At 33.4% G+C, this 26,819-nt stretch overlaps 1 protein-coding gene across 12 annotated transcripts in view; it reads right to left on the bottom strand.

Annotated features, from left to right (window-relative positions):
* The window catches only part of LOC138703651 (phosphatidylinositol 4-phosphate 5-kinase type-1 alpha-like), a 196,921-nt gene that overhangs the window by 25,841 nt on the left and 144,261 nt on the right, over positions 1–26,819 (bottom strand). The window contains exon 19 of one of the 12 annotated variants that reach the window (XM_069831722.1): positions 1,376–9,108. The exons of 10 other annotated variants lie outside the window; for them this stretch is intronic. In XM_069831722.1, coding sequence (XP_069687823.1) covers positions 9,031–9,108 — 78 coding nt within the window. In that variant the 3' untranslated portion in view covers positions 1,376–9,030. Of the gene's footprint in view, positions 1–1,375; positions 9,109–23,046; positions 23,175–26,819 lie in introns of those variants that run through there. One more of the 12 variants, XM_069831742.1, reaches the window with a different exon arrangement.

Here is a 26,819-nt window from a genome sequence, read left to right as displayed (position 1 = left end):
ACAAGCAAAGATTAAATCAAGAGTCAAAGAAGATTCACAAAAGGCAGTTGAAGTCAGCTGCTTGCACAGGCAGGTTCTGAGACTATTGAGAAGAACAAGTCAAGTCAATTTAGTAAAATTTTTATAAGAAAATGTAGAACTTCATAGTTAAGCCATCTTTGATAATATAATATATTCTTGAAAAAAGTAAGATTATTTATACGAAATCTTAGCTGTTTAGAGCCAAAGCTGGTTCTAACTTCAAACTCCAATCCAGAAAGTTTTACGACACTGGCTTATCTCGTTCTTCCAGTGTAATCTTTATTTAATAACATGTAATTATTTTGACAAAAAGTCAGTTATTTTGGACTGCTTGTATCTAAAGAATAAACCATGCCCTCAAATTGTGAAAATTGTTCTGTAATTTGTTCAGTTGCATCATGGTACCATTACAAATTAATGTTTCCCTGTTTCTAAAGCAGTAACAGTGTCATTAAAGGAAAGCAAGACTGGTGGAGAAAAGCATAGGCAGCTTTGAATTTACAGGAATTTCAAAGTGGACCGCATCTTAACAATGAACATGAACTGTATTTTCACGGCAAACCAATTTCGAGCAAAACTGATTCACAATGTATAAATGACGTTTCGTATTTCTTGGGGTTTAAAATTCGATCGTTTAAGTGTAAAAACTGTATAAACGAAAAAAGTATAACTGAAATAAATTAACATTAAAAAACATGGAAAATATATGAATTTTTCTGGGACTTCAGAATCAAATATATAATACTGTAATTTGTAAAATGTATAAAAGAAGTTTTACTATATTTCCCAATAGCAACAATGAAAATTAGTTGTCAAATTACTTTATTTTAATTGCTGAAAAATTGTGTAGCTACATTAGTCCGAGTCGATTGCTCAGTACTCAAGATGCCTGCTTACCTACCAAGAGTTAAGCTTAGACATATTTACCTTCTATTTTACTGGAGTATGTATCACCATACAGTAACACTGCTTCAATAAAAAGTCGGATTTATGATATAAACTATCCTGAATTAGGAATAACATTGCTAAGAGCTGTTTTTTCTAACCAAAGATCGTGAAGAATGTGAGAAAGGCTAAGATGACCACGAAGGAGGTACCTCAGAACTAGTTGCTGCTTTAGAGATATGACATCATGGATGTACAAAATAGCAGTATAAATGAACGTATCCTGTTAAGGAAGGACTAAGTGAAATTCAGTATTACATTTCAGATTCTAAATTATTTGACATATCCATGAGGGTCATTTGGCCACTGTCCATGGAGGACTGTGATCTAAATACAATAAGATTGTTTGTTATGAGGTTGAACTCTACCTTCACCTTTGTGAATCATGGCAGGAAAACCAGAAATGCTAAAAAAAAAAAAAATAAAAAAAAAATAAAAAAAAAAAGTGTTGCTGTAAAGTCTATGGTTTTCTTTTATTTCTATTCATGTTGTCAGGTCGACCTTATTGATTTTCATTCCCAACCTGATGGGAAATAGGGATTTATCATAGTTCATCAAGGTCACCTCACTAAGTTTGCAGTTCTAGTGCCCCTTGAATCTAAGACAGGAGAAGAGGTAGCTTACACTTCTGTGAAATAGGAGAGTACCCTACTGTTTTAATGCATTATTAAAGGCCTGCTTACCTACCGAGAGTTATGCATAGAAAATTTACCTTGTTTGGTGCTCCATCAATTCCCTAATCTGATAATAGGAGAGAGTTTGCTAATAAGGTAATTAACAGCTTCAAGGGGTATGGCCATTATTGAATACCGTAAATGGTAAGCCACAGGGTTCCCATAGCCAGGGGAGTGTTCAACAAGCTAACCAAGACATTTATTTATTTACTTACAATTCATTCGGTGTCTTGCCCATCAATTTCTCAATGAACAGATAATGCCTGGTTTGATACCAATGTGATGCAGGTGACATGCAAGGCAGTCATATACTGTGGTTAGTTGGTCTTGTGTTACAGCTGCACTTCTTGGGGAATCTGGAATGCTTGGTATGGTTTCCCTCCACACTTCTTGATGTTTTTATTAACAGTCGTTTCTGAGCATTGGATTTAAAAATCTTTAGGAATATGTATGATAAGAACTTTGTGTTAAATTTTAACGTACCTTGTTAACATGTTTCGACCTATTTTCGGTCATCTTCGGAACTGGTCGTTGTTGGTCTTGGCACCTCTTGTTTCCTGTGTGGGTGCGTTCGTAGTGTAGAGTCAAAGAGTGTATGTGTTTTGAAATTGAGTTGTGTGTTGAGAATATCGTTGGGGTGTGTTTTCGTGTGTCTGTATATTTCATATTGTTCTAGTGTGTTGAGTTTCTGGCTTTTTGGTTGGATGTGCAGTATTTCCATGTCTGTGTTGATGTCTCTGTAGGTGTGGTTGGCATTTGTGATGTGTTCTGCATATGTGGAGGTGTTCTGTAATTTTGTTATGGCTGTGATGTGTTCTTTGTAACGTGTTTGAAATGATTTGCCTGTCTGTCCTATGTAGAAGTTGTTGCAGGTATTACATTTGAGTTTGTATACGCCTGTGTGGTTGTATTTGTTTGTTTGTGTCGTTTGTGTTTTGAGATGTTTTTGTAGAGTATTATATGTTCTGTATGCGATGTTGTAGTTTAATTTCTTGAATGATGTTGCAATTTTATGTGTGTTTTTGTTTTGGTATGTTAGTGTGATGTATTTTTTGTGTTCTTGTGTTTGTGTTGTATTCTTCTGTTTTTTGTGGTTTTGTTTTGTCTTATGTATTATGTTGTCTATTATGTTAGGGTTGTATCCATTTTCTTGTGTTATGTATTTGATTGTGTTTAGCTCTTCGTTGTAATCCTGTTGGTTCATTGGTATGTTGAGTAGTCTGTGTACCATTGTTCGGAATGCACCTTGTTTGTGTTGTGTGGGGTGGTTGGATGTGTTGTGTATGTGTGTTGTTGTTGTTGGTTTTCTGTATATTTTGAATGTGTGTTTGTTGTCTACTTTTGTTATTGTGATGTCTAGAAAATTTATGCGCCAAGACCAACAACGACCAGTTCCGAAGATGACCGAAAATAGGTCGAAACATGTTAACAAGATACGTTAAAATTTAACACAAGAAAGTTCTTATCATACATAATTCCGAAATGATACAGTGTTAAAAGTTGTGTAATCAAGATGTATAAAAATCTTTAGGTTATATGCTTTTGCTGTACAAAAAGACATTGGCTAGAACATCAGCAACCTCGTTGCCTTTTATTCCACAATGCCCGGGAATCCATTGAAGGGTAATGGATTTACTATTGGATTTTAAGTGCTTGTAAATTGCCTGGTATTTGTCGATTTCTATTGTGACAAACATTTGTTATTGCTTGAATAGCAGATTTTGACTCTATAAATAAGACTACATTTTCAAATGCAAGAACTAGAAAGAAGCGAGGAACTCAGACAAAGAGAGAGGAGGAACAACATTTTAATCAAAAGTGCCGATATCGAATCAAAGAAAGACAAGACAGAGGCGGAATTAAAGACTGTGTTCAATATTTTAGAGACGGAGACAGAATAAGAGCACATAAAATACATTGGTAAAGGAAGGGGTATGTATGGTATTTGTCAGGGTGATAAAATCTGAGGATAAAATTCAGACAACGAAAAGTAAATCCAAATTGGTGAAGAACAAATGCTTCATTGAGAGTGACATGACAAGAGAAGGGAGGAAGATCCAGGCACTCCTCATATAGGACAGATTTTGATGTCCCAACTGAAATAATATAGAAATAATTTAACTCTCAGACACGGATACAGACAGCTGTTTCAGTCCTAAAGCTTGCTTTACCTCATGACTGCAGACAGAACTTGGATTTAAAAACTTAATGTGTTACAAAAATGGGAAATTTAGACAATAAGGGTCTCATAAGCTACCACTAGTTCAGCCAGCTACTCTTTGTTAGCTGGAAGCAGGTGGATAAACAAAGTCATAAAATTTAACCTGACTGATGGGTCTAAGGTTTCCGCGAATGTGAAATTGTATTCCACACATGACAGGGTTAGTAGGATTATTCTCTTCACTTCAATCAGTTGTACCGTTTCGAGAGACATGGCACTTCAACATAAAGGTTAATTTGAAAACTGTAAATTACAATACTGCATAACTGTAGCCCTAGAATAAAATTGCATGGCACAGTACTGTATTTTCCTTTTTCGGTCTTATCTACTGTAGTTCGAAGTTGCAAAGAATTTACTGTAGTACCGTACAATAGACTGTATTTAGAATTAAACTACAGTAATAGATTTCATTTAAAGTGTGAAGGGATACATAATGCATATTTTTTTGTTGGTATGCCTCGCTCCCAATAAAGAACACCTCCCAGATGCAGACAGATTGTTACATCCCTTTGATGTCCATAAAGGAGAGGTTTCACTGTATATCACTTTGTGACCACTATGTCGGTCATTACCCTATACTGGAAAAGACAAAACTAAGTGGAAATAGGTACCAGGACCTTCAAACATTAGAATGCATTGCCTCACTCATCTTCCAGATGTAAAACAAGTGGCTCGAAACCTGTAGAAGCTTGGACACTATTATTTTCTGAAGACATGCTAAAAAAATTGTGACATACCAACAAAAAAATTGCATTGGTTCATGGGAATTATAGTCGTGAACGTGACTAAAGTGACACAAATTTGGCTGAAATGAAAGCTCTTATTGGATTGCTGTTTTTTGCTGGAGCCAGTAAATCATCTCACAACAACACAAAGAACTTGTGGTAGACAGATGGAACAGGATCAAACTTTTCCGTTGTGCAATGTCTTATCACAGATTTCGGTTTCTGTTGGAGTGTATTATATTTGACGATATTGATACAAGGAGTGAACACCAAAAAGCGACAGAATTACTCCTACTCGTGAATTTTTTGAAGATCTTGTTGGAAACTGTCAAAAAAAAAAAAACAACTTTTTCTCCTAGCCAATAATTAACAATAAATGAAAAGTTCGAAGCTTTTCACGGGAAATGTGCTTTACGGCAATTCATGAAAAGTAAGCCCATCAAACATGGGATAACAATATTTGATCGTGTAAATTCACATATGTGGTTTACATCCATCATAGAAATTTATGCGGGAAAACAACCAGAGGAGTCTGTTTCAAGTTTCAAACACCCCATCTGATATTGTAAAAAGACTTATTTCTCCTATCTCAAAATATGGAAGAAATATAATGATGGACAACTGGCTCATCAGTGCACCGTTGGCTAGAGATTTCCTATAGGACAAGCTTGCTTCAACACTGAGGAAGAACAAGAGAGAACCGACTGAGTTGTGTCAACAAAATCTCGAGAACTTTGTTCTTGTTTATTTGAATTTGGAAATGATGATACTGCATTTGTATCTTACACACCAAAAGGAAGGGTAGTTATGCTCCTCTCTACAATGCATAGGGATTCTACCATTGATGAGATTTCAGGAAATAAAAAGAAACCGGTGTTTAATGTTGTTGGCAAGTTGAACACACTTTATTCAGTTTCTCGTTTTAGTAACTATTGGTTTCTTATAGTATTTCATGCCACACAAAATGTATCAGGTATAAATCCACAAGTGATAGTGAAGTGCAATACAAACAGTAAAATATTACAAGTACAAGGAGTATTCTTGACAGAACTTTCTTTCCAACTTAGGATCTCTATAAAACGATTTGTTCAAGAAATGGATAACCACCCAGGTGGAAAAGAGTATGGGGACGATATGAAGTTTGCACAAAATCCTAAGACAGATCCTATTTTCTTATGTGAAATGCTACAAAATGCTGTGCAAGGATCACTTGAGTGGCATATATAACCAGTAAATTGAATCTGAAAGTGAAAGCCCATAGGTACATTTAATTACTTCAGTAGGTATCAAGACAATACAATTCTTACTTGGCCAAAGACTGTATTTAAATAATTATTTGTGACTAAAATATGCTTGACATTTATTGCATTATTTTTAACAACTGAAACTAGAAAACAACTGTATTTTTATATTTAACTCAGAATTATTCAAGTCATTAATAATAGTAAGTATGTAAAAATATATTAAAATTCTATAAAAAATACTGTCTCTCAGTATACGTTTTAAAAATTATTTATTGTATAAACAATAACAAATAGCTCTGATTTAACGTAATAAAAGTATTTAATGTTGATATATCTGTTAATGTAAGTGAAAGTGAAAACTCTAAAATACATAAGGGGTCACATAAAATCCTGTATGAGTAGGTAATTAATGTTAGCACAAGTCCTCCCAGGTTGAGAGATGAGGGAAATCAAACCTAAAACAACAGCCAATGAAAGTGAAAATAGACTCTAATAAAAAAAATGTCCTCGTCTCACCAAGAGTCACTGTTTGAGATCCTCCACGAGGGACAAAGCGACTTTCAGAATGTGTTGGTTGATGTGACGAAAGTGACAAGAGACGGATTCTACCCATTTGGGACAGTAAATGGAATCATGAAGCAGATTCATGCAAAGTCGCAGTTTATGGTGTGTCGAAAAAACTTGGTGCAAGCTGAATTCTCAATCATGAAATTGTGTTGCAATCAGTTGCTACTTCTCATTCACACGGTGTTTACTAATTTTCAATTGATCAAATTCATGACTTTTCCATTCCCTCTTTAGTTAAATTCGGCAATGTGCGTGGCACAATGACAAAGGTTTTTTTAATGAAAGCCAGTCGAGATGAAAGCTGAATGTAATTCTTATATCATTAAAATTGCTTGTCAACATGAATAATGTAATTATGTATGACTTGCACTAAGCCATTCATCAAATTCTATGTGTTTAAAGAAAAAAACATTCAACTCTCATCTAGAATGGGGTATGACAATGTTTAGATATATTTATCATTACATCTATTAAGATACAAATTCATTCAACATGGTAATGTTGTAAAAACTTACAAGTTTCATTAAGGCAATATAAAAACTATGAAAATACAAAATTTATGAAGAATGTTAAAATTCACAGTAAAAAACTTAGCATTTAAGTATCTTAGCTAAATTTGAAATCTCAACATCTAAAATTTCAGCTTCTTCTTTTGTTTTTTCTATAAGCTCTCTTTTCTTATTTCTGAATTCTTTTATTTCTTGAATTGTTCTCTTTGGTCATTTCATCTTCATCAGATTTATATTTTTAAGACTTATACTCTTCATGACGAAGCATTTTTCACAGCTAGTATCAAAGATTTTGTGATGTCCACATTCAATTCTTTCTCACTATTAAGTAAACCACCTAACGACTGTATTGCAGTGTAAACACTTCTTTCTGCAAAAACTGCATCTTCTTCTCAGTTTTAAATTAAAAGTTCTTTATTAACAGAAAAAACCTCTTTCAACTGCAGTATTGCCATGAGACAATTTAGCAGCTTCTGTAAGAACTTGATAAAGTTATGATTCGCATTTTGTAGTAAATTTATAGGAAGTGATAAACTTTATTCTTCTTAGAATTGAACTGTTTCAGTTGTTTTTCAGAATATTCACAAAATTTCAAAATATTCTCTCTTTACAACATCAGCTGTTGATGAAGTATGTTTTTGACACAAATTCTTGCAATGCAATTGTCACTTGAGAATCTCTCAAAATGGAACTCTGCATAACTTCAGGCGATAAACATGAGCCATCTTTTACAATCTTTGATTTCAAAAGGACTCTTCTCTGCAGTTCTTAGATACAGTTTTAGCAAAATACTTGTGCACTCATTTCTGAAAATGATATTCTTTTCCCTGCAGTTCTTGCTAGCAGCAATGGCACCAAATCCAATATCTACGTAGTGACTTGTTTTATGATTACATGGTTTGGTAACATCAAGGGCAAAGTAATTTCCCAGAATTTGTCGCTATCTCCGTAACATTTTTCTTGGTGAATCGAGAAGCAATGGTATATATTAAACCGAATAAATCTTTGTACAAAAAGGGGAAAAGAGAGTCATTTGACTGATACTTAGTCAAAACCTCAAGTTCAATTGATAATGATATAAGAAACTCACGTTTTGCACAAAGGAGGCTGTCTTCTAAATTATGTTTAATTTTTTCAAAGTTACTAGTTTCTGGTGGTCTTTTGTGAACTTCAACAACATACTTCTTCAAATGTGGTATAAGTTCAATAATTGCTCTTTTCATGACTTCAATATTTCAAACTCACCTTATAGAACAAAATTTGAGAGAAAATTTTGAAAATCCAGTAATGTTTGAGAAGGTTGCCCTCTTTGAAGGAAAATCCTTCATGAAGTACCAGAGCATTCTAATAAACTCGTGAACATTCCAACTACTTTTACTGTGAGCAGTTTTCAAAGCTCATGCACTACATGAAGTGAACAAGTGCCACAATAAAACATCTGTGGTTGACAATATTCATCATACAGAAATGCTTGCAAATCATGCAACATCTTCAAGATAGCATTTGGGCCATCCATTGAAATTTGGCGACAAATCCAAAATATTCAGATCCTGCAAGAAACTTGACTGTAAATCAGCAGATGTGGCAGAATTAAAAGACATAGATCCCTGACTCTGTTACCTAGAAAATTCTGGAAATGAGGGCAGAGTCCATAAGTAATTAAATATGACATCTTATCCTTGTATAACTGCATTTTTTGGCAATCATGCTATCAGGAAACATAATTTGGAATATGTCAGTTGTGTTTTCAGAGCTTCTTCCTGAAGAATGAGACATCATTTCATTCATAGCCCAAATAATTTCAGATTTTATTACCTCATCATTAACTAAAAATGTTCCAATGAGCTTGTTTTAGAACTCTCTTCAGCTGAAGCTCTAGAGTTGTAGTAGGAATAAGTGATGATAATTCATTATTCAAATTCTTCTCAGACGAAACTTGTAACTGTGCTGACACTGCTTGTACTATAGCAAAAGGTAGCTCACTTTGTTGTCCTGAAACTAATGAATGAACAAGTGCTGAATGTCTCTTTCCTCTTTCATGTGATTTGACACATGAAATACCACTGACACTAATATCAAAGTGACATTTGCACATAATACACCTTGCTTTAAATTTATTGTTTTCTACTGGTCGAAGCCACAATTTCCACTTCTTTGAGTCATCATGGTATAGCAGTTTTCATTGAAACTCAGTATCTGAAACTAAAAATGTGGGCATTAGCAACAGGACTGTAAAAGAATATACACATAGAAACCTGATTCAGTTTAAATTAAGTACAATGTATGTGGTTGATTGATGTGCAAACAGAAAAAAATTATCTGCGGTTCCACCCTTCACTACTTAGCATGAAACATCGAACACGACCAAAAATTCAGTTTTAAGTCTCCTCGGTCGAAATGTATTGTATTTTTCATTAATGAAGACAATTAAAGTATGGCATAAAAATATGGCAAAACTATCAATAAATCAATATCTACTCACCAGAGTTTAACTTGTCTTCATTCAGGTGCTGACATGGGAGAGAGGGGACGAAATCATGACCACCCACTTAATTTCATTACTTTTTTATTGCTTTCATGAGCACTTGTTCAGTTTCATTACTTTTTCATGACTTTTATGACCAGTAGACACCCTGATTCAACTGAAAGCTGCCGCCAAACCACATTAAATTCTGGGCCCAGGTATTAAATACAATAGCAGGCCCCCTTCCATGTTAAAAATGTCAAAATCGTTTATTTTTAGAACAAAAATAGCATAATAGGTTTTAACTTAATCTAGCTGTAACCAGAAATAGTTTTCACACACTTAATAGAATGAGGTTTTTTCTTCCATGGTTGCTCCTTTTCATAGGACTACTGCTATTCATGTTTCACATAAAATTAGGGTTAGCACATTATTTTAATGAAATGTATGACATTATAAGAAAATGTAGGACTTTATAAGATAATGTACGAAAATTGAACATCTAAATCTAAAATTTAACAATCTCTTAAAATATTCAATACATATAGAATAACTATTAACTTCATCAATTAACATCTCTGAAGAACTATTCTTACGCAAAACAACAGTCTTATTTGAAATATACCCATGAAACTCTGCATGACTGAAGTTTTTAAAATTATATTCGACTAAAACCAGTGATATAGTTGCGGAAAAAAATATTTACAGAAACTAATCTTATCAATTTGGATGTCAAGTTTGACTTGACATCTTCCGACATGCCTAAATTTTTATTTTCCGGGATGGCATCCAGTGTGTTCTGACCCAACTGAACCAATGAAAAAACAATAACTTTCACTGAGCCAATTGATAACTTGTTCCTTCGTCTGTTAACTGTGCTGATATCAGTGAAAAAACCTTGCAACTTAGCTTTCTGCGTAAAAATAGGATAAAAATACCATACTTCACTGGTTTCAGCAATTCAAAATGTCAATTTTCAGACTTGTTACCACTGAAATAGGATACCTATCATTGAAAGACAACTTTTCAAGGACAGAACTATGTTGTTGCAGAAATTGGTTCAAAGTAGACACCTGATCACAATACTTTACATAATCCATTACGAAGTATTTTCACTCAAAAATTGAATACAGCTTTGAACATCATCCATCATTCAAATTTACCCAAGCAGAAAACTTGTAGTCTGACATTGCACTGTTGTGACATAATTCGTGATAGGAAAGACGGTTAAATTACTCTGATCTTAGACAATAGCCAAGTTGTCATGGTGAGTTGTGGCTAATTCCGGTCTTTCTCGGGTTGTTAATCCATTTTGAAACTAATAAATGTTTATCAAAATGTAGGACAATGAAATTTTTTAAGAAATTCCCCCCATACCGGACAGAAGGTCAAAATGTAGGACATGTCCGGGATTTTCCGGACGTTTGGTAACCCTATATAAAATAAAAACTATGCACTTAATCATATTATGTAGAATATAAACTATAACATTTTGCGCTATTTACACTTTAAACATAATAGGCCAAGAAACGATATACTTATGAGTATTATTTACAATAGCCTATGTAATAGCTATAAACTATAACTCATGTTTCTAGTCAAAGTTTATTTTCCTGGATTTCATTGAAGCAAAATCATTTATTACATCACTGAAATCAATTTCTGAAGCCAGTTTAAGTTCAATAGTTAAACAAGCATTCTTGTCCTGTGGTAAATCTCTGTCAAGTTTTCAGTTGATTTCCCAGCTTACTAAAAGCTCTTTCTGCTTCTGAAACGTTACTAGAAGTGTACAGAATATACGCAGAGCAATACATTAACAAAAATAGCTTGCAGTTTTTAGAATAAATTTCATTTAAAAACACCAGTGAAGAAATTTCCTTGTCCTCCTGAAATACTGAATTGTGAATTTTTCTCAAATGCAGTAATTGATCTTTTAAATGAAGTGAGAGATCATCCGGGTATTTTTCAACAAGATATTTAGACTTTTCTTCAATATCTGTTATGGGTAGTGAAATATAATTTAACACCGGAGAAAATAAACTAAGAAATTTTTATGTGTTTCAAGGCAATTTTGTAAGTCCTTTATCACGACGTTCAAAGTAATAAAGTTTATTTCTCCTTTAAAGATATCTTCTGCTGCAACTTCCTTGTCAGTGTCTTCTGAATTACTCTCATCATGAAATCTCTTCTTCTTTTTCACTTTTTTCCCATCTTCAGGAAAATTTGGATCCATGTTCATATTCTCATAACTAATTGTGCTTCATTACAAATGTGATGCCAATTATATCGTAAATTCTGCAGTTCTTTAATTAAGTCATCCATTAAATTTTCAGTAAACATGCCGCTAGATTGTATTATTACATTTCGTTCATTTATGGAAGAAGAACTCTGTGCCAAAATGCAGCCATAACTATGTATTCAAATGAAGAGAAATATCCTCTTACAGAATTTACTTCACTTAATTTTTTCTGGCAAATTTATTTCTGCCATAGTAAGTTCAAGAGACTTCAAACTATCAGGTTGATGGTGGACAATGGGCTGAATGGCTTCTACTCGAGAACTCTAACATGTTACAGACTGGGATAGGACTGAAATACCAATTTCTTCACTTAAAATGGCTCACTTTGCAGGACTGCTGCTGAAAAGCACTTATAACTTCTGAACACAGCCAAAAATTGTGACCACAAGATGATTAATTTTGACAGAATTTACACCAGTAAGATTAAGGGACTGTGAATTACATGGAGAATACAATGCAAGACTGTTTTTTTCTAGTATTCTCGTTTTTACACCCTTTATTTTCCCACTCATATTAGAACCATTATCATACCCATGGCAGTCAGCTATTCAGCTATGGGGATTTTATAAGGCTGAAAGCAGTTGAGAAGCAATATTATCACCAGTTTTCTCATTAAAGTTTAGGAATTCAATAAACCTCTCCTTAATTTGGAATTGCCCAGTTTCCATGTTCTGTAACATCTCAAAATAAAAACATTTTGCTCTTTGTGCGAGACTTCAGATATAGCATCAGCAATATATTATAGTAAACTGCTACTTCTCATTCCTCGAGAATATATTTCAACATTTCGTCACCACACAAGCAAATAAATTCATTTTGACTCATTCAAGACAAATAAGACTTTCCCTATCATCCCTTTTTTCAGTTGACTGGTTTTTACCTTAGTTAAATGTTCTTGTATTACTGGATCATAATGGCCAAGAAGTTCTAAAATACCTATAGTAGAAAGTTTCCATTGTTGTCACCAATTTTCGAGCTGTCTCCTTGAAAGGGCAAACCTCTAGATGCAAGAAATAATGTCACATCAAACAGTCTTTTCAACGAAGCTTTCCATTTTTCAGCTTCACTGAGAAAATGTTTTTGTAGGGCACTATCTATTCCATGACCCATCAAAGATTGCTGCAATTCTTTCCAGCTACAGTAACAATTGCGATGAAGTACACTATTTTCATGAAGCAGTACCAGTAATTTAGTATGCAACTTCTTCCACAGCACTCCTGTTAGAGAAAGTCATATCATTTTAGCCATATTGCTCCAGTTTCTAACTGGATTCGTAAAGGTTTCACCACAGTATAAAGAAGATTCTGTGATTTCACTGAATAAAAGACACAGAAGACAATGCAACGTTTGTTGTGATATGCTATAAATTAACCAATCCTGAGGAATTTTTTTTCTTTGTTGTTTGATAATTCAGAGTAGAGCAGATATTCTGTGAATGACTTACTATTTAAATCCTTTGGCATTGTTTTATGCATTTTAAAGTATTTTCTAATGAAGAGCAGGTATTCACCTGAACTATTTGCTGACAAACTTTTTCACTTATTTCAAGATCTTTGAAATTCAATTAGTCTTTTTGGATCTCTACGTTTTCAGGTAAAGTCTCTTCAGATTCTCTGTCTATTGTAATAGAGCAAGTTTCAGAATCATTATTTTTTTTTTAACTTGATGAATACAACTGGAACCAGAAGGTAGGTAATGAAATAATATCGTGACCCTCATGTTCTGAAAAAGATTTGGAAAAAAAAAAATCGTGATTTTCTGACGATTTATTGTATTTTTTTCTCCCTTCAGTTTCCTCTTTTCACTGCCTGATTTATGTTTATAACTATTAGGCATAATGCAATTAAAACAACAAAAAATTTGGCAAAGATCACCACTAGACAACATGAATATTAAAATTCCAGTACTATACACTAAATGATACTAATATAGCAATAAAAAGTAAACACATTCACTGTACACTTGTAACAGTCACTGCTCACTGATCTATAAACGAACCACATTCAATCTCGGACTGGAAACAGAAGTCTGAAATACGCAATAGGCCTAATTAGTATTATTTATTTCGAATAAATTTGAAGACAAAGCTTACCATAAAATTGTTGTTATAATGGAAAAAAAAATAAAACAATCGAGAAGAAAAAGAATAAGAAATAGAACAATTAAAAATAATCAGAAAAGACTACACAAAACATCATTAATTCCAGAAGAAACATAAAATTTCCTAGTATCTATTAGCTATTGGATGATCACAGTCGTCTATTTAGCACTGGTTGCAAGACCCAACTTAAGTGAGCAGATCGCCATAGCAAAGAGATCAATCTATATAACTGTAGAGATGGTTTCGTAGGATTTTTATAGATCCCTTCACTGCAGACATAGATACTTCAGTGACAATAGTTTGTCCTAGACCAAACTGCTTACAAAAAGGCGCGAATCTTTTTGTGATGGTTCCTCTAGCCCCAATCAGTAATCCAATAACTTCGATCGACGTTAGATGATATTTTTCCTTATAATATGGTATAGTGGGGTCGTATATGTCGCATTTTTCCTGATGTACCTCAGCAGGTTGATTTTCGTACATTTCCATTTTACTGAATGGAACCATTGTTGCGTCAATAATTTTGCATGAAAAAGCGAAAATGACACCTAAATGGAGTTTCGAGATGCATAAGCTATTTGTATAATGTCAAATTAACCTTATTCACTAAATTTGCCCTTATAATATATTTCAATATTTTAAAATTTTAAATTTTAAAACGACATAAGGAGAAAGATTGTTACACTGCAAGTTATAATGAAGACAAAAGCTATAACGTGATCCTCAGGAAAGTGGTGTATAAGCCACTTTTGCATTTAACTGTAAACTTGATACTACTGATATCCATTGTTGCCTGTTGAAGCTGTGTTAATTTACAGCACTGCATTGGGGGAGGGGTTATGGCTGGGCCCTGGTACAAAGACCCAACTGACCCTCCCTCCTCTCCCCCTTATGAAAGCCATGACTGAAAGCTGCCAGTGCTTCGAGAAGTGCATAATGTTAGAGCACGGGTTCTTAACCTATGAGTTTTCACCCAATCATGGGTCGCAGTAGCGTTTGGGATGAATTGCATTAGCATCCCAAAAATAATTAAATTAAAAAGTTTATGTTATTAATTAAAGTACTTCATTTAAAATTATAAACCTTTTCAGAACTGTTTTACAAACAATTGTGAAAACAAGATATTTGCAGATTACAGAGAACAGGTATAATAATAATAATAATAATAATAATAATAATAATAATAATAATAATAATAGTAATAATAATAATAATAATAGTAATAATAATAATAACAATAATAATAATAATAATAATAATAATTTCGACACTTATTTATGCGGTATTATTACATTTTACGTTAGTGCTTTTCAATTTTACACAAGTTGATCAGGTGAGGTCAAAATAAAGGTTAAGAGCCCTTGTGCTAGAGTAAGTGCCAAAAATATGAAATGCCTATGCATAAAAATGCAGTCAAATTCTAGGTGCCTTTCTGGCTTTTGCTGTTGTAAAAAGCAGAATACCATACAGTATAGTTAGTAAAATCCAGTTTTGTAAGCCTACTATAACAGATCGAGGAATCATAGTGCTGACCACATGTTACCTCCAAAGTGGACAAATGATCGTTCACCTCTGCTGAGGCCATCAGATGACTGGTTGGCCTTGGCCCTTAATGAGCAATCATGTCACGGATTATTATTATGGTGTGGACTGTAGGTAGAGGGTGTTACAAAGTCACATAAACTTTGGCTACTCTTATATTCCTAAAATTGAATTACAATGTGGGAGTGAGAAACGACAAGTAATTTTGTCTGAAGGCCTCTCATTCAGTGACATAGCTATTTTATGAGCCGAAAACCTTGCCTCATTTGTAGCTCAGTACTAGTGCGCTTATCTTCCATTCAGATGACCAAGATCTAATTTCACTGGCCTGATTGTGATGGACAATGCAGACGTTACAGAAGGTTTTTCTTGGGGTACTGGTACTCCCATTTCCTTCTTTCATTCCAATACTAACCATCTCCCTCTTATTTAGTCTATTATCTGCAATAGTTAAAAACAGGCTGTGATGAAGTCTTTGGGGTAGTATGAGTTTCCAATGTTTATTTATGAAGAGCCTGAGGCTTGAGGGGTTTATCAAGTACTCATCTAGGAGAGGGACCTGGTTCTGTCAGGGATGAAGCAAGATAGCCCACCTGTCAGCACCGAATTCATGTAGTCTACCCTGGCCACGTGTTCGACTGGAAGAACCATTGCATAAAGAGTGTACAATGGACCAATGTGTGCCTAAGTGCATGGATCCATCCTGAGTCTGCTCATGGAAAGTCAGACAACTAATCAGCCGTAAATTTACGATTTTCTTTCCAAAGAAACCATTTATACTGAGATTTTTATCTCTCCTAAAAATCCATTGCCTTCACTTAGATTCGAACCCGTGAATTTTGGATCTAACAGCAAGTGTGGGAACTATTAGACCAAATGAAGTCCCTATTAATTCAGATAATCGGGAGTTTGCAATAGTCGAATATGCAACTAAAGAACTAGCATTATCTCATATGTACAAAATGTTTATATAACTTCTCACTAAGAATTGAAAGATATGGAGGAAAAATTAGAAACAATTTTATATAGTATTTCTCACTAGTGTTCGTGGAAATTTAGCATCACAAGAAATATATATTATTTATTAATTTACAGAAAGTTCTCTCTCTTGTTTTTTTTTTCTCGTTCTCTTTTTTCCCCCTGGAAACACTCTAATTAAGAGAATTAAGTCATGATAATATTTTGTTCGTCTTCCTTCTCCTCTGGCGACAGCAATTGCATTAAGGAATCTATGAATTCTATATTTTCGATCCACTGAACTCGGTAGTCAGGTATATGATTTTTCTCCTGGAATAATACAGTATGAACTTTCTATATAAAGTTCAGAGAAAGATATGCTATACGTCGTGAACTATGATTTTTTATTTCTCAGAGAAAAGTCATAATAAAAAAGAAAAGGTGCAGAATTATTTTATACATTCTTTTTCACTGAAACATCCACTCATTATCCAATTTTTTCTGCTTCTGTTTTAATTCAAACATTTCTCGCCCTCTCTCAATCCCTTCTGCAAGACATGGCTTGGAGATAATTTTTATCGACCCATAGACACATTATATTTCTGTTACATGTTTTATGCTTTTCGTAACAGTTTAAATTTTCGTCATGTAACCAATTATGTTCCCTATTTACTTTTCTGTAACTGTAAATCAAAAGATGTACATAAATGAAATCATTTAATGTACACCCAAAAAGTAATACAGTACATCTGACTTCATTCATGAATATCTTGTACAGTTTTGTTTAAGTAGATGTAATTTTTTACTTCTTTTATTTTAGTAGGTTACTTTACGATGCTTTATCAACAGCTTAGGTTATTTAGCGTCTGAATGAGATGAAGGTGATAATGCCAGTGAAATGAGTCCAGAGTCCAGCACCGAAAGTTACCCCGCATTTGCTCATATTGGGTTGAGAGAAAACCCCGAAAAAACCTCAACCAGGTAACTTGCCCTGACCAGGAATTGAACCCGGGCCACCTGGTTTTGCGGCCAGATGCGCTAACCATTACTCCACAGGTGTGGACTAGATGTAATTAATTTCACACTAATTTACATGACATAACTAAATGTATACTGTAATTGCTTTTAATATTCTTTTGCTAATTATGAAAATTGATGTACTTAAAATCAGTAGAAGTATCAAGAGTCAGTTTTGTGTATATTGTCATTCTGTGTTAAGTATTTTTTAATATTCACTCTTTAATATCTATTTAATAAAAAAAAAAATTGATATGCATAATATCCAGAAGAAGTGACTAGAGATACTGAATATTAAAAAAAAATCCGTCCTTAAAGTTAGGAAATACTGCTGTAAATAGACAAACGATATGCCTATACTTTGGCCAGTAAGAATGCTGAAAACTTTTATTCATGTGAAAAACTCTGAATTTAGTTTTTTTTCAATATTTTCTCTTTAATTCTGCAACATGAGTAATAAAGGAAAAAGTAACAAAAATACTGCTGCTCTCAAATAGTGTCTATGTTACTGATTCAATACAATTTTATTGATGTTTCAGTATAACCCATATTCACAGATGATCCATATATAAATGAATAAAATATTTTATTCGCTATCTCCTAAATGTTTAATGAAGTTTCCTTTCTTTTACATAAATTTGTTTCCAGAAATATTTATAGATTTTTATGGGTATTTAACTTCCAGCTGGAAAAATGTTGAAATCAGACATATTTTATGCATGGAAACATTTTTGTTCTAAAGCGCAAGCATGCACGCACGTACACACAGATATACTGCAAGTAATTCATAAATACTAAATCTGACAAAAAAATCCTTGCAATATTTCACACTTTAGAATGTGTCATTCAATAGAGTGATACAATGGCTTCATGAAAAGTAACATTACTAAGGACATAGAAACTGATCATATTCTGATTACTTTATAGATAAATTAACTCATAAATCCTGAATATAACTAAAACTATCTTAAACTATGAAAGAAAAGAAAACAAAAATGGACAGATGGGGAAAATACTGTATGTCATGCATAAAGCCAATTCATTCGTATGAAAGATGATCAAATTTCGAAATAATCTTTACAGCACAGTGTCAATATAATTGCTGTTGATAAAGAACATGATAATGCCGTTATTATTGATCCAACAGTTCGGTTTGAGACTAGTGTTGATAACTTAAAAAAATAAACATAGGAAAGAAGACTTTAAAGCAAAAATATAAAATTAATGGTGACATCGAAGTGGTAGGCTTGTCTGTAGATGCTCGTGGTATAATCTCAAATTTGTTTATTGGCTTTTGTAACAGATTTAATGTCCCAACAAGTAGGCCTACATTAAAAACTTTAACTGAGTTACATATTCAATACAAATCTTCAGAAATCAATTATACAGACAAACTCTCAGGAACTAATTAGGTATATGAACAAAGAGGTGATAAATTTTAATATTATGTATATTTTGTTTCGTTTATATTAAATTTTTATGTTAGGTTGTAATCGAATTGTTTTGGCATTAATAGTACGCTGTATCCTTTGGGCAGCCCTTTTCTTAAAAACAGCTACTTTATGGTTTACTAATATTATGGTCAAGTAAAAATAAGAAAAAAATTATAAAAATGTGGCACATGGGTAATTTTCTAAATTATGGCTATCTCACTAAATCGTAATGAAATATATCAATTTATGTTTAGGCTCGTCATATCTTTTTCATAAAAACATGAACATCATACTGCTCTGCAAAGTATGTTCACCACAATATATTAAGCTTGATATGTTAAATAACATTTATTAAGTATACTTCTTTTTTTCCTAAAGCTTTAGCAAATTTTCGAGTTATTATTCCTTTCATACCTTATTACTGTAACACCTTCTATCTCTAGAAGTAATCTGACTTCTCACATGCAAAATTTGTTTCGATCTTGGTATTACATCAATGAATATATTTCTGTTTTTATTGCACATGGTAACATCACATATCTACCAATATAATATATACATATATATACATATTGTATACATTCTGATATACATATCACATGTTATGGAAAATTCATAATTTTGTACATATGAAACTGAAGAGATGACATATCACATGTCATAAAAGCACAGCTGTTATACAATTACTACTGGGAGATTGATTTATGCGAACTATATTGCTCATATAACTTACAAGGGAAATTTAACAATTATTAGGAATATTTAAAGAAACGGCAGGTTTTGAAAATTCGGAGCAATAGTTTTTCATATCTTCCTAGAGCAGATGTATACTTGAAACATTAGTTCTTTTACCACATAAGACAGAGCACTTTGGTACCAGCCAGAAAATGTTTGTAAAGTTTGCAGACACAGCGACAGACGAGACAACATACTAGGAAGGATAAAAATATATAAGAGAAGGAACTAGAAATGGGAATGCATGTCTTTATAAGTCAAAATTCAGCGAGTTATTCGATCTTCCTCACACATTCTATTTAAAAAATATATATATAATAATAAAAAATAAATAATAATAATAATGATACACATCAACACATTGTTCTTACACAAATTAAGCTTTAATTCTTATTCACATTACTCTAGACCAATTGATAATATTGATGCCATAGTACTTCAAGTAGGTGTCATTTGCCAGTCAACGTAATTTTGGTAATCTAGACACATCACTTCTGAGTAGCATTACATCCTCACGTACAACAAAATGCAGACATGCTGACATGCATTACAAAGTACAAGTTTTATATGATTTTTTGGAAGGTTATTATCTTTACTGAGTATTTTCATACAGAAAATAGTCTTCACTTTTTAGTGCCATAATTTAATATACATACCTACATGCATGTACAGAATTGCACCTATCTTGAGGGAGTGAAATTCAACACCTCATATGGGGTATAAGTGTCACTTACTGATTTCATAAATACAGTCACATTTATTTCATATTTCAACATACTGTATGCGACAGTTACTTTACTCCTTTGATCTGACCTATGAACAAAATACAAAAAAGAGTGCTGACTCCATATGGCACATGTTAAATTCTGAAGGCACACAATGTAATTGTACAAATAAGAGTAATAGTATAATAAACGACTAATGTTTTGTAACAATTTGCCATTAAGAGCAGTCTATAATCACCAGGCACTATTTGAGATTATTATAAAATTTTGTAAATTCAAATCACTAATAATAATTTGGGGAATGTACTTACGAAATTATTTTTCTCTTAATTCACTCTTCTTTTTAAAAATATGGTTTCTTAAATATCAAGTGAGTTGATGTGACAAAGCCAATTTGGTTAATTTAAGTGCCATTTATTTTTCTGAAATATACTTTGTGCCGAAAATTACATACAGTACACTGTATATTTTTTAAATTCTTTATGAGAATTATAACAGATAAGATTGACAGACGAATAATTTAAAAGTCATGAAAAAGAACACTTAAACCTGTAAGTTTCTTTATGAAAGCTGCCCATATATTTTGCATAAACTTAAACTGACAAAATCTAAATATTAACCCTTTTAAGTAATACAGGGCTTCTATGGAGTATTATATGTACTGACCGCTGGCACAGTATTTTGCTTCTTGGTGGATGGGCATATTGCAGCCGGCACACTCATACGTTAACCCCATTAACTTAAAACGTGTATAAAATCGTACCTTATAGAACATGCTGGAAATGTTCCTCTCTCTCAATTAAACAGGAGCTGTATCGGGAAAACACATTCTGATTGACACAATTAAGTTCGGGCACTATAATATTTCTGATTTAATTTGTTTTACTGGTATATACAATATTTAACCTTGTTTTACTGGTATATACAATATTTAACCTTACAATAATTAAAATTCTCAATTTAAGAACAATAAAGAGTAGACAGAGTGTATGGTTTTCTTCATCAGTAACTGAAGGTTTAATCGACCCACAGCTCACGTTCTTTTCAGATGAGGTGTGGTTCCACCTGACTGGTTGTGTAAACAATCAAAACACTCACTATTGGTATTCTATAAATCCACATTGTGTATAAGAAATCTCTCTTCATGATAGGAAAGTTGGAGTTTGGTGTGTTGTTAGAGCAAGACAAATAATTGGTCTGATTTTTCACGAGTAGAAGCTGAGCGAGGACGACATTTCCAGCATCTTCTATACATATTTTAAACAGCGGGATTAACATATGAGAGCAGTTGGCTGCAACATGCCCAACTGCCAAGAAACAAAACACCGCACCAGCGGTCAGTACATATAATAGAAGCCCTGTAGAATGAGAGTAAGAAACAGATTTTATTTCATGTTCCCTACGTTTTTGAGAAGTTTATCAGGACTTTTACAATACCTAGCTAAACCATACAGTATTTCTTAAAAGAACAATTTTATATTTATTTCTGTGATGAGCTGACTTACAGAATGCAACAATTGAATGAACAGCACTTCCCCAAAATCTTAAGAAATGGAACTCCAATGAATATTACAGTAATTTCTTAGGCTCTTGACAATATTTATTTATCACTGTGAAATTCAAAATAGTGTACTTGTTCCAATGGCTTCATCTTGACTACGATTCTATTGAAAACTTTAAAAATATTGTTGCACAGTATAGGATAAAAATAAATGTCTGCTAAAACATTTGTAAAAAGTTTATAACCAATGAAGCACAGTCTGTACACCACTTATTTTTGTCAGTTCATTATCTGACTACATGCATAACAGTAATGACAGATTTACAAAAGAAATATGTATAAATTACATCGACAGTTGAACACATCTGGACGAGTTCAGTTCCATAGATGATATACTGGGGAAACACGGTGTATATATGTTAGATGAAAAGAGATAGCATGCAATAACGAAAGGCCATGTTACACCCACTATTATTACCAATACACAGTTCATATATTGAAGAAAAGGAGAGGTATCCATACATACGTTTATATTATTTTTACGGATGGTCACAATTCATCTCAAAAGCAACATGAACACCAAAAAATTGCCAAGACTTCCACAAAATGTGTGGAGTAAAAATGTTAACTAATACGTAATAGGAAGAGTATTAGAATGTCAAGAATACTATTGGAGTATCCTTATGTTAGGAAACAGAAAATAATAAGTACGCACATCCATACTCAACAAGGTCAACGTTCCATTATTATATTGAGCAAAAGAGTAGGGACTCAAAATACAGAAACAGCAGACCATTTAGTATAAGTGTGCAGGATATTTCACTTACGAGGCATCCCTTCACGAAGTTAACACCCAATGTGTATACATACATACACATACATTATATGCTACAAAACGAAAATACAGTAGCATTAATAATTTTATATACAACACAAAGGCAAAGTCCAAGAAACTTTTTGGTGCTCAATTTAACATTGTTATAATTCTTCATAAACGTATCCTATAAACATGTACTACGTTTATTTAAATGCAAAGTTATTATATTGCCGAGTTGATGTTTTTAATTTACAATAAAATATCAGACTGACATAAGTATTTCCAATGCGTGAAATGTTTTCTGAACATATATTTTCCTGCCCTGACATAACAGAAATAATTATTAAAAACATGTACTCTACTATTGCATAATGTAGGTTTAAACTGCACTGAATATCATGTTAGTTCTTCATTGTGTTCACTGACATACTGTAAATCTTTTCGTTTCCAGAAATAATAATCTGTTACACATTCTAGTTTCCAAGAAATCATACAGATAGGATTTAAAGGAGAGATTTTTGGGCTTCACAATAATAATAATAATAATAATAATAATAATAATAATATATTTTGGCTTTAATTTACTTCCAACTGCACTGATTTACGCAGATTACTAACACATTACACTCTTTTTCTTAGTGTGGTCCACTGACGGAATAAAAATGTTCGTCATCGGGCTGCTTGCAAAAAAAGACAATTAAGTATGAAAGATAAGAAATTACACACAATTAATAACAAGTTACGAACGAAAAGGGATTTCAATAATATATCATTTAATTTCTTTACCTTTAGTCTGTTGTAAATAATGTAAATTCAGTATTCTTTGTATTCACGTCATGTTGTTCAGAGCATCGAAACTAAAAAGTGCAAGAATTCTGAGATTCTCTAGTCTACACCACCTTCTACTGTTTGCGTCAAACTTGAATTTGATAAGGAAACTGTGTATTTCATTCCGCATATCCACACATACTGTACACTTAATATTTTAAACTTGTGTAAAAGAAAAGGCAACATATAAGAGAATTAATACAAAGTACGGAAATTTGGTAAGACAGATTATTAATTGCATAATGCAAATGCTACATTAAAATATTCGTACCATGCACACATACCACGGACTTTTCATATCACACGTGTTTATTCCTGGGACTTCGAGAAATTCTGTACATTCTATATGAATAAAAAATTTGTAATTTGTTTAAAACCCTTTACAGAATTTCTTTTCATCCACAAGGGACAAAGGGAGAGGGATAATGGCAAGGAAATATTCTACAACATCTACAATCACATCAAATAGAATCCTCCTGCAACTCTTTATCTCTTTCCTATTAATAATAAATCAAGTTTCTCTTATGCAAATCTGGCAATCAGGTTTAGCTGCCTGTAAAGCTGACTTGAATAATTTCAAGGGAAAAATTGTTCTGAGGCAGGGTATCGAACCCGGGACCTTTGGCTGAGCGCACCAATGCTCTACCAACTGAGCTACCCAGGAACTGTACTGTAACTGACACCGGTTTAATTTTTCCCTTTATAACGACATACCTCAAGTAGGCTGACAAGACACCAGAACCCAACACTGAGAGCACACAAACTCTGTGTGACTTGAATTGTGGTTTTCTGTTAATGAACAGTGACGTGTATTATGCAAATCTGGTTTCAGGTTTAGCTCCCTGTAAAGCTGACTTGAATAATTTTCACTACTTCAAATTTTAAAAGTAAGAAGTTACACAAATTAATAACAGGTTATGTAAGAAGAGGGATTCAAGTATCATAAAATCATTAAGATGCCTCTAGAACTGTAGAATAAAGGAAGTAGTGTGTCCAAAGTTAGCTTTAAACTATGTTGTTTTCTAATGCCAGGCATTTGACAATAAAGTCATTTGACCTCTTGCACTCCAATATTTTTCAAAGATATTATCATGGCCAGCCACTGAGGCACAGATAGCTTTAAACTATACAGCAGACGAAAATCGGGCATTTGGTACGAAATTTCATTTTCTTTGCAGATATATTGGAATTCATATGGGGAAGGTCAATATGGAGAAGAAAAATACGTCGTTCAAAATAAATTATAGTAGTTCCCCATTATAAATTTTACACAATAATTTAAAACACTTTTATTTTTCACAATCAAATTTTTTGATGTGGTAAAGTTGACTAACCTAACTCCATATCATTACTAGTTACATATAAGCTCTCTGGAGCTAAGAGGGATGAAAGAATAAAGTTCCACAAAGCAGAACTGCACACATTATATCCTTCACCTAACATAAAATTAGGAACATTAAATCCAGACGTTTGAGATGAGCATGGCATGTAGCCTAGTATGGGTGAATCCAGAAATGCATATAGTGTGTTAGCTGGGAGACCTGAGGGAAAAAGATTTTGGGGAGACCAAGTTGTAGATGGGAGGATAATATTAAAATGGATTTGAGGAAGGTGGAATATGATGCCAAGGACTGGATTAATCTTGGTCAGGGTAGGGACTGATGGCAGGCTTATGTGAGGGCGGCAATGAACCTCCAGGTTCTCTAAAAGCCATTTGTAAGTAAGTCATTTAAAATGCTATTTTAAATAAAAGCGACAAATAAATTGTCCACAAATGTTTTTTTATCGAATTTGTCCTCTTCTTAGCATATGAATAATGTTCTGCATGTTAAAAGTTACCTATTTGGTTCACTGTTACCCGAATGACTACAACTTTGGCTTTCCATGCTGGTAGTCCAAGTTAGTATTCCTGTGAGTCCAAGTGGAATTTGTGATGCACAAAGATGGTAGGTGGTAGGTTTTCGTAGAATACTCCCATTTTACTAACTGGTATTTCACCACTGCTCCATTAATCACTATCATCATGTGGTGCTATGTAGTTCACAACCCATGATTATCACCATAGAATTCCAGAACATGGACACCATGACTTTCTCAGCTGATTGAACAGCTTTTGCTTTCTTTGGAGGCGGAGGATCACTGTGCTTCCATTGTTTCGACTTCTATTTTGTCTTTGGTATACAGAAGTGAAATGGGAAAGGAAAATTCTGAGAAGAATATATGGGCCCAAAATGGAGAATTGAGAATTGAAAATTAGAACTAACAAGGAACTTTACGAGATATGGTGAACCGCATATAATAGGAGTAATTAGAAGTGCAAGGTTGAGATGGGCCAGCCGTGTTGAAAGAAGTGAAGAGGGATCCTTTCTGAAAAAGATTAATAGAGGGAAGCCGGATGGTAGAAGATGTGTTGGGAGACCTAGGAAGAAATGGATTGAAGGCATAGAAGAAGATATAAAGCAGATGGATATAAAGGCATGGAGGAGAAGAACTCAGGACAGAAGAGAATGAGCTTCTATTGCTAGGCAGGCTCTGTTCCTTCAAGGAACGTAATTGCCGTGGAGTAAGTGAGTAAGTATACAGAAGTGGATCCATATTTCATCAGTGGTCACAAACTGCCTAAAACAATTGGGCGTATTTTTCTCGAACCCCTCGAAATCTGACATCGCATATGCTTTTGTTCTGATGTTAAATGCAGAACCCACCTTGCGGAGATCTTAGATATGCCCAAGACATTGACTAATACATGGCGCATCCATTCAGTTGAAATATGCATAACCTCACTAATTTCCCGCACTCTTAATCGATGGTCATTCAACACCATAAGGTGGATTTTTCTACAATTTCTTCACTTGTTTCTGTTACTGGACGTCCACTGTGGAGGATCGTCTTCCACACTCTACCATGTTTAAATAGTCCTGCCCATTTTTTCACAGTCGAAAATGCTCGAGTGAATTCTCCCCCCCCCCCCCCCTCCGTGTCACATCCATGTCTGCTTTAATTTCTGATGGATTCATTCCCTTTTTTTTTAATATTTAATGACAGCACCATTCACATGCAGTATAACAAGTAATTAAAAAATGAAGACATCCCTTATACCTGGAATTTTAAAGGAGCTAATTGGGATAAAGAGACAGCTCACCTAGAGTACAGATTTTCTGAAGAGTGCCCTCTTAAATCACGTTCAACAGACAACATGAACGAAATTGTGTGTAAAATTATATTAGAAACAGAGAAAAAATGAATTCCCAAAGGTGAGGTACACACGTATAAACTCTTTTGGAATAATAAACTTGAAAAACTGAAAAGAGATAGAGGCAGCTAAATTATATTATTATATGTGTATATTTTTGCAAAAAAATTATGCTTTTGATAACTCTGTAAACAATGCGGATTATAGAACTGAAGAATTTAGTCTATAATAGTTATTTACAATGAGTATCGTAACATTTCACATTACAATACGAGTTTGATAACCTGTCGAGTATTGTAAT

Source organism: Periplaneta americana, chromosome 1 (assembly GCF_040183065.1).
Source record: "Periplaneta americana isolate PAMFEO1 chromosome 1, P.americana_PAMFEO1_priV1, whole genome shotgun sequence".
Taxonomy (NCBI): Eukaryota; Metazoa; Arthropoda; class Insecta; order Blattodea; family Blattidae; genus Periplaneta; species Periplaneta americana.
Note: the sequence above shows the minus strand (reverse complement) of the source record. Positions and strands in the feature narration are given on the sequence as shown.